The 9,196-nt window shown below is 30.9% G+C and overlaps 4 protein-coding genes across 5 annotated transcripts in view; 2 read left to right on the top strand and 2 right to left on the bottom strand.

Moving 5' to 3' along the window:
- Window positions 1-2,610, top strand: part of LOC115240628 (KAT8 regulatory NSL complex subunit 3) — a 9,789-nt gene extending 7,179 nt beyond the window's left edge. For both annotated transcript variants that reach the window (XM_029815902.1, XM_029815892.1), the window contains exon 8: window positions 1,348-2,610. In XM_029815902.1, coding sequence (XP_029671762.1) covers window positions 1,348-2,420 — 1,073 coding nt within the window. In that variant the 3' untranslated portion in view covers window positions 2,421-2,610. The remainder of the gene's footprint in view (window positions 1-1,347) is intronic.
- The window catches only part of LOC115240645 (crossover junction endonuclease EME1), a 10,082-nt gene extending 3,900 nt beyond the window's left edge, over window positions 1-6,182 (bottom strand). The window contains exons 1-4 of the mRNA XM_029815927.1: window positions 5,921-6,182; window positions 4,241-5,521; window positions 4,055-4,123; window positions 3,687-3,785 (exon numbers count right to left, since the gene is read on the bottom strand). Of these exons, the coding sequence (XP_029671787.1) occupies window positions 3,687-3,785; window positions 4,055-4,123; window positions 4,241-5,443 (1,371 nt within the window). The 5' untranslated portion in view covers window positions 5,444-5,521; window positions 5,921-6,182. The remainder of the gene's footprint in view (window positions 1-3,686; window positions 3,786-4,054; window positions 4,124-4,240; window positions 5,522-5,920) is intronic.
- Window positions 6,183-6,313: 131 nt separating this feature from the next.
- LOC115240671 (histone RNA hairpin-binding protein) lies at window positions 6,314-7,867 on the top strand. Its single transcript, XM_029815964.1, has 2 exons — window positions 6,314-7,194; window positions 7,345-7,867. The coding sequence occupies exons 1-2, from the start codon at window positions 6,650-6,652 to the stop codon at window positions 7,484-7,486; spliced, it is 687 nt and encodes a 228-aa protein (XP_029671824.1). The 5' UTR covers window positions 6,314-6,649; the 3' UTR covers window positions 7,487-7,867.
- LOC115240635 overlaps window positions 7,860-9,196 on the bottom strand; it is a 2,807-nt gene continuing 1,470 nt past the window's right edge. Inside the window, exon 4 of the mRNA XM_029815915.1 lies at window positions 7,860-9,132. Coding sequence (XP_029671775.1) covers window positions 8,191-9,132 — 942 coding nt within the window. The 3' untranslated portion in view covers window positions 7,860-8,190. The remainder of the gene's footprint in view (window positions 9,133-9,196) is intronic.

Raw genomic sequence — 9,196 nt, 5'->3', positions numbered from 1 at the left:
TATTGTATAATTGTATATATATTTAAAAAAATGAATTTTTTTAGTATATTAGCCTATTTAGCTATAAGAGAAATATATCACATAACAGTAATTTACAATTACTGCTTATAACTTTTTTCTATTAAAATAGAATACTGAATATAATATTATTGTATATATATTTAAAAAAATGAATTTTTTTAGTATATTAGCCTATTTAGCTATAAGAGAAATATATCACATAACAGTAAATATCAAATTTACAATACAGGCTATTAATTTATAAGCATTTGTTCACTCAATCCACATTCATCGTGATTTTTCCCTATGTAAAACCAAAATATCCTCTTTCCTAAAAGCTGCTTAATGTTAATTTGATAGACTTATTTTACTCGTTAGGAGCTCTCTTCCTTCCTTATTGTACATATATTTTCTTTAATTTTCTAGCTTAAGTAAGTAGAAGTATTTAACGAGACCATGTGCTTCTATTACTTTCAATTATTTAATTATCTTTAGATAAAAAATTTCGAATACATGGATGGAACTAAGGGGATTTTCAATCTATCTCTTAATCGGTAACGTGAATGTAAATAGTTAGTAAACTTAGACATATATGCACATGATATTATGTCTTACAATGCTATTAACACTTGTGGATGAGTGATAAGCATCATCATGGATATTTAAGTACGTATTAAAAAAGAATATTGTAGATACAATATCAGGTTGCCTTTTATTTTGTATTCAATAAATATTTTTTTGTGATATATATATTGTAATTGGAATTTGTTTAATTCCCAACCTTATATTCCCGTCCATTGAATTAGATATTAATTATTAATCAATTTAGATGTGTGAACACAAACAATTGGTTTTGGGACGTTTAATTAATGCCTTTACTTATACATCAGGTTTTGGACAACGACAAGCATTCATAATAATAGGGCCCAAATATATTTTGTAAAAGAACTGCTTAACACACTCTCCTTGCTGGAATCTTTCATTTTGAGTAAGATAGAAATCCTCTTAGTTTAAATTTCTATCTGTCCTTCAACACCTTATTAGCATTAATATTATTGATATTAATTTAAGATTATTAAAATAATATATTATTTCAGCGTACAACATTAAATGCACAATTATAAGTTGAAAATATTATAAAATTGTGAAAAATATTTAACACAGATTAAATATCAAAAATATAAAAATGTTTTACAATCATATATTCAATATGTTGAATGTGTGAAATGTGTTGCCTGGTATATAGTGTTGGAAATATCTCCGGAATATTGTTGCATGTTAATAATATGTACATAATTTTATATCTTTTTGAGATCTGAAGCAAATACATACATCTATATTTTATAGCGATGGAGGAGATGGGAATGAGCAGTGAGTCTCACTTATTGGAGATATCTAAATCGACACATTTACCACGACAAGAAGCCGCATCCAATAATACTGACAATTCTCATAATACATCGTGCGGTAACATAGTCATTGTCGAGAATTCTCTTCACAACAGAAGCGCGCCCTCGTCAGTGATAGTTCCGTTTAACAGCCAAAACTCTGGCAACATTTTGCCTCTATCCAACAAACTGAAGTTCTCTCACAAATCGATGAAGACGATGCCGAAGATCACGGTTAACGCCAACAATTTACAGAGACTTCAAAAAGGGAAAGTCGTCCAAAGTATTCAAAAGAAGAACATAGTTACAAATGATATAGATGATGATCTGGGAAATATACTGGACATACCGATAATATTCGCCAAGGACGACGATAATTTAAACAACATTAACAAGATACCGATGGTAACGCAAGCGACGCCGATTAAGGAGTCTCAGGAGAGGCCCAAATTAAGCAGCACCACCAAAGTGGTTCTAATTAGCAATAAGCAAGATAAGCAGATACCAAATAAACCCGTTATATGTCCCAATATGCAAAATTTAAATCAGCTGATACTACAGACGCGATCCCAAAACAGTGGCCTCTCGATGAAGAACAGAGTGCCGATAGAAAATCGACTGGTGCAACCTACTGTAAAGTATACCAAGATCATTCTGGCGAAGAGAAGCTCGCAGCCTACTCAGCAGAACGAGAAAGGCGAACAACATATGATTGCGACAAAGATTGCGGAAAACGTAAATGCACCTAAAATCCTGACTTTCGAGAAAGACGAACACAGATATGTACAAGCACAACCTTCCAAAGTATCGATAAATTATGATGATTCTCTGACGGAAAATGTACTCGAGATCGAGGACGCTATTAAGACCAATATCATCGAACGCAAATATGTGTCTACAATCAACTCGATGTCACCGGTAACTCTCGATGATAACGACTGCGATATTTTGAACGACACGAAGCTGGAGCACGAGAAAGAATACAATTCGGAACAATCTATTTTCGACAATGCTAACGAAATACAAACATAAAATATATAAGTTTCATAAGATATATATATATGACATTAGTTCTTGATAATATATTGTGCAATACGCGAGAAGGCAACTAGAAAAGATATTATTTTAAAGGATCGGTATTAATCCCGTGTGTGTGTGTGTGTGTATGTATGCGTGCATGTATTACTTATAATTATTAATATATACATACATACATATACATATATATATATATATATATATATATATATATATATATATATATATATATATATATATATATATATATATATATATATATATATATATATATATATATATATATATATATATATATATATATATATATATATATATATATATATATATATATATATATATATATATATATATATATATATATATATATATATATATATATATATATATATATATATATATATATATATATATATATATATATATGATAAAAAATATATATTCCTAATATATATCAATTATAATAATATTTATAATATATTAATACTATAATATTAATACATTATTCATTATTATATAGATCACACACCGGTCTCTAAGCTTTAATAGTAATAATTAATACGTACTTTATTGTTACAATGAGATTATATAATGCAATCTATCCTAAGGTTTTATGTATGATATTTTATGTATTATGTAATGTAAGAGATGCATGTGCTTATATAGATTCAAAAACTTAAAAAGTATATTTATTTATTTAATTATGTGTATGTGTATAAATGCCTAATAGTATTATAAAATTCTTCCACATATATATATATATATATATGTATGATATTCGCGCTACTTTCTAAATTAACCAAAGAATTCAAAAGATGAAAAATAAGCGATATCAAATTATAGGAAAACACTGCTATTTCGTAAATTATATATCCCTAGAATGTGCCAATTTCTTTTATTTAATACTTCTTTTACATAGCTATTTCTTTTCATATGCCATGAAAAAAATAAAAAGAAACTGTGCAAAAACTGTAGAAAAATGAGTATCTAGTTAACTTATTAGCTGCTTTAAATGTTATATGGAACCGTAACTCCAAAACTAAAAATCTGGCTTTTGGAAAATCTATCATTAAAATTCTATTATTAAAACATTGAAAATGTTATGATATCAAGGGAGCAGAAAAGACATCTCACAGCCATAGAATGTAACACTTTCTAAGATCATGGATTAGTATTCATATTTAAAATATAAAAGATTACACTGGATGACATATAGATGAATTACATTTAAATAAAAATAATATAAAAATTTGCAGTTACCTATATCTCAGTCCCTAATAGAGCGTCCCCGTTTTGCGTAGTAAACATCACATATATCTTTTTGCTTAATTCGGGACCGATTTTACGTACAGCTGTGATCTATAGTGAGAACGAGATTTTAGCAGATTTATTATGTTATTAAATTGTGAGTAATGTAATTATATTATCTCTTTATTAAAATATTATGGCTTATATGAATAAATTTCACATGAATTTCATCATGTGTAAAGTAAAATTAAATCTTCATTTGTATGTATAACTAAAGATAAGAAATAGATATCGTCTATATATTATAGAGAAAAAAAATTAAAATATATGTCTAATATAATTTTATTATTTTATATATTAATTTGCTTATATGAAAAAACAAGATTAAAACTTACCGGTATGTCTTTCAATAAATTCATACCTTCATCGGGCGTACAATTTTTATAAGCCTAGAGAAAAAAAAAAAAGAATTGTATTTAACTTATATATTCATTAGACTACAAACAAACTTTTTTTTTTAGCAATATACTAGAATGAAATATTAATTGTGCAAGATTTAACAATACCTTGATCAGTTGCACTGGACTAGGATAAATCGCACATATTGCTTCTGACGTTTCCAAGCTACTTAAGTTAAATTGGCACAACTGCTGCTGCCACAATCTCTTCAATCCATTTCCATCTTTGTCTACGCGCACAGTGTTCTTATTGTCTCCCATAACATACCAGTCAAATTTATCTTCCTGACTTTCTCTCTTCTGCAATTTATATGGTATTTCCGAAATAGACTTTGTATACTGGTACACCATTAAACCTAGATCCTGTACGTTCTCGATTAATCTGCTGCTACATTTGACTACTATCTGAACTTCGGTCAGACACATCTCCAGCTGCTGTCTCGATATAATCGGGAACGTTTCAAACTGCTCCTTACTTTTCTTGTTGATTCTCGATCCTTTACTTTTAGAACTCTGATTAGTTTTCTGTTTCTTTCGATACGTGAAATACTCTTCCATGCCAAAGATAACCAGAGTCATATTGTAATTTGGTATCAGGGATTTATTGTGCGCGATGGAAGCGCAGAAAGTACCTTCCGCCACGTGTTTTACTGCTTCGTAATTGCTCCAAATCACAATAATGTATTCCTCCGTCTGTATACTTTTGTTTGTACGCACTTCATTATCTTCACCGACATAGTTCTTTTCGATTTTCCTCTGCCATGAAATACTGTTCGGAATTAACTCGGTAGTTATGTTAATTTTAATATCAGCACTTTGCAATACGCTTTCAATTTCTGTACGAAAAGCATCGATATTTCGATCAAGATTAACTTCCATAAATTTCAAGCATTCCCCGGGCTTTATATCTTTAGATTTTTTTTTCTCGATCGCCTTCAACGCCTTCTCTCTCGCCCGTTCTTGCTGACGTTTCAATCGTTCCTCCTTCAACGTCATCTTATCTTTTTTAGATGCAGCCGCTTTTCGCGAAGTCTTTTCAATCTGATTATCTTCTGAGTCGTGAGAATCGGACACGGTATGTTCCATGGATGATCCAGGATACTTGTCAGCATTTAAATTGGGAAGATCCTCTTCGCTTTGCGACGCAGAATTTTCTGCAATATCGTGACAGAATGGTACCTCCGGAAAATCGAAGACACTTGTAATATTGAAACGATGTTCTTCGTTAATTTCAAATCCATTCCCATTGCATTTGTCAATAACGGGCGACGCGGGTTCGTCCGAATCACTTAGCACGATCACACTCGACATTCTTCTTCTTCTTCCACTTTCCTGCGTGCACGTGACTTCGGATCTCAATTACTCGAAAATCAGATTGAATCGAACTTGGTTTAATCATAATTTAGATGCAGCCGCTTTTCGCGAAGTCTTTTCAATCTGATTATCTTCTGAGTCGTGAGAATCGGACACGGTATGTTCCATGGATGATCCAGGATACTTGTCAGCATTTAAATTGGGAAGATCCTCTTCGCTTTGCGACGCAGAATTTTCTGCAATATCGTGACAGAATGGTACCTCCGGAAAATCGAAGACACTTGTAATATTGAAACGATGTTTTTCAAATCTTTCAAATCCATTCCCATTGCATTTGTCAATAACGGGCGACGCGGGTTCGTCCGAATCACTTAGCACGATCACACTCGACATTCTTCTTCTTCTTCTTCCACTTTCCTGCGTGCACGTGAGTTCGGATCTCAATTACTCGAAAATCAGATTGAATCGAACTTGGTTTAATCATAAGCAACATTCGCGAAAGAAACTTTTTCAAATAACGACGTGTTTTCGTTTCAATTCGATAACCATCAACACTTGCCACGTGCATCAGCTGTTGCTGTCGCACATGCTCCTCAATCCAACTTAATCCAACCCAACCTTCCTTTACATTTTACATATTGAAAGGTATGTTCGTATTTCGTGTTATTCTGCACTGATTTTCAAATTTTTTGCTTTCTCTCTTTCCGTCTTTCCAAAATATCCGAATATATATTATACGTATATACTAATCGTAAATTATTAATTTTATTATTTTTATTAACTATTATATATTTTTCGCTAGCATGAATCGAGATCCTCGAGATATCGAGATCGTCGATGTAACGCAATTAATTATACAGCAATCAAAAAGGCGCGCAGGGCGAAGTGTAGAACGAGAAATGAAAACGTTCGAAAACTGACAAACGAAATTCCACTTTGCTCGAGAACGAGAGAATTTCTTCTTTTTCCCGTTCTTTAACTGTACGATATAATAGTAATAGAGGCAGCTAATGAAAGCGAACTATAAATAGGTGTTTCATATCCTGTATAATTTCGAAGCGAAATAGAGCGGATACATAATAGGTTATACTGTACGAAAACTGTACGTGCACAGTGAATAAGTTATCGCATTCGAAGTGATTAAACTCAAGAGTGACGTATAGATTGTCGCTTATCGAAGTGCGAAATTAGTTATCCTTTAGGATGGATCCATCTTCGTGCGATTCGTCAGTGGAAATAAAAATAGAAAATGAGGACGACGAACTGTTCGACACAATTATATGTATGAATAATAAAGACATCTTCGAATCGAAACAGAATGGTACGAAAAAAGAAGATGATTTAGACAATAATACTTGGGATGAAGATGTAATAAATGCAAAAGTTTACGAGAACGCGCAAAACTATGAAGACTGGAATGCACAAAGTGACGATACTCGAACGGAGCATAAAAAAAGTGAGAACAACATTAGGTATATAGAGTACAAAGATAATGTAAAGAATAAGCCGGAGAATTCGCATATGCTGCGCAAGAGAGCGAGGCAAGACAGTATGGATAATGAGGATGCTAAGGTATCTCGTCCCAGACGTTACTCTACTGACTCGAGCTCGACCACGAATTCGTCAGAGAGTGGTAAAAAGCACATAGAGTTCGAGACAGATCCAATTGTATTAGCGCGCAGGCAAAAGGAAATAGATTATGGCAAAAACACTATCGGATACGACAGATACATTCAGCTGGTCCCTAAGTGAGTGTTGGGATACAATTTCCATTTCTATATAGATAACTTAGGACAAGTTAAATTCATATGAGATTAGAAAAGGAAAGAATCTATTCTGTGATTTAATGTGTTTTATGTTGAACAAAATATTATGATATATATTTATTTTTGTTTCAGAGAGAATCGTACACGGGAACATCCAAGGACACCACCAAAATATATAAAATACAGCAGGAGAGGCTGGGATGGTATGGTGAAATTGTGGCGAAAACAACTACACTCTTGGGATCCTCCTCAAGAGAATGACAAGGCTGATTAAAACACTAAAGTCATTTCAATAAAATACTGCCAATCATTTCTTTAATTTATATTGCAATTGCGTTATTTTTTTTAATTTGCTTATGCTGTTTGTTCAGCACATATCGCTTCTAGAGTGTTTAAAACAACTTACAATATATTTTTTGTGTTAATATAAATAATTATATAATAATTAAATAATGTAGAAATTATACAAAACAATATTTTTATGTTTCCATTTACATATGTGATTTTGTTTCATAGCATTTTGATATTGTATATCAATAATATATGTATATTAATGTCTTTTGGAGCAGTGTTTACAAATTTCCATCGCCACATGAATAAGTTGAATTCATACCAATATCATATATGAATTATACAAATTAGAAATATTTGCCAACTAAAAATTGTGCAATGTTTTATATACGGTTTTGATACAAGATATGGAGACAGTATAATAATATACATGATATATAAAATTATCCTTATCTAATAAAAAAATCTCACAAAAAAACGAATTTCATATTTTGTTAAAATAGTTCAGATGTCTTTTACTTAGATAAATTAAAGGACAAATTGATAATGAATATATTATTTATTTCATGTTTTTATAAATCTTATTAAATAATTATTAAATATATTACTCTCCTATTCTCTCCTATTCTACTTTGTATGTGTTTTCTGTTTTATTAAATATCAAAAATTAATTTTAACAGAAAACATTTACTTTAATTTGAATGCTTCAAGTCTTTCTAAAATGGCATTCAATTTCTGATTAGTACTAACTTCCATCTCGTCTATTCTTTCCATCAATTTATTCTCCATATCATAGAATTTATTATCGATATAGGTTATAATATCTATGTCAGATTTTTTACTATCTTCACCACAGTTTGAATAGTCTTTTTTACTGACTTGTCTTACATTTTTGCTTTCGAAAGAATTTAGCTTTCCATGCTCACTTCTATTAATTGAACATTCTTTTTCACTATCTGCTCTTCCATTCATACTTTTATATCCAAGATACTCTGAGTTCGAAGCAAGAGTTTTCAGATTTTCCTCATCATTATTCACAATCTTTTGTTTATTATAATATCCAAGCATTCTTATTGCTATTTCAGCTTCCTGATTCATATTGCCATTGCTGTTACTGAGAAAAGTCTGAATAAAGTCTTTATAATCAAAAGTACCTGATTTTGCCTCTTTTATAGACTCCATTTTACTATTCATGCAAGTTGCAATATCCATATCTGATTTCTTAAAATCTTCTTCACAATTTGAACATTCGTTTTCATTGTCTCTCTTTTCAATTTCACTTTGACATTTGACAGAATTTGACTTTTCGTAACTATCCTCACAGTTTAAACAGTTTTTGTCTCTTCTAATTCCATTTTTACATTCAGAATACTCAGAATTTGAAGCAAGATTTCCCAAATTTTTCTGACAAGGCTGTGTCTTATTCACAGTTTCTTGTTTATCATAATAGCCAAGTAGTTTCATTGCCATTTCAGCCCCCTGACTCACTTTGCCGTTGCAATTACTAAGAAAAGTCTGAATAATATCAGGATTAAAGGCATTGGGTTTCGCCTCTTTTATAGAGTCTATCAAAAACAATTTTATACCATATATCCACATGCTAGAGCTTTTATTTTTTGTTCTGGTAAACTAAAGCAGATATAAAATTATTACATCAAATGTTAAAACAAAATATTGATGTATAAATTATACA

This window comes from Formica exsecta, unplaced genomic scaffold (assembly GCF_003651465.1).
Source record: "Formica exsecta isolate Colony F162 unplaced genomic scaffold, ASM365146v1 scaffold117, whole genome shotgun sequence".
Classification (NCBI taxonomy): domain Eukaryota; kingdom Metazoa; phylum Arthropoda; class Insecta; order Hymenoptera; family Formicidae; genus Formica; species Formica exsecta.
Note: the sequence above shows the minus strand (reverse complement) of the source record. Positions and strands in the feature narration are given on the sequence as shown.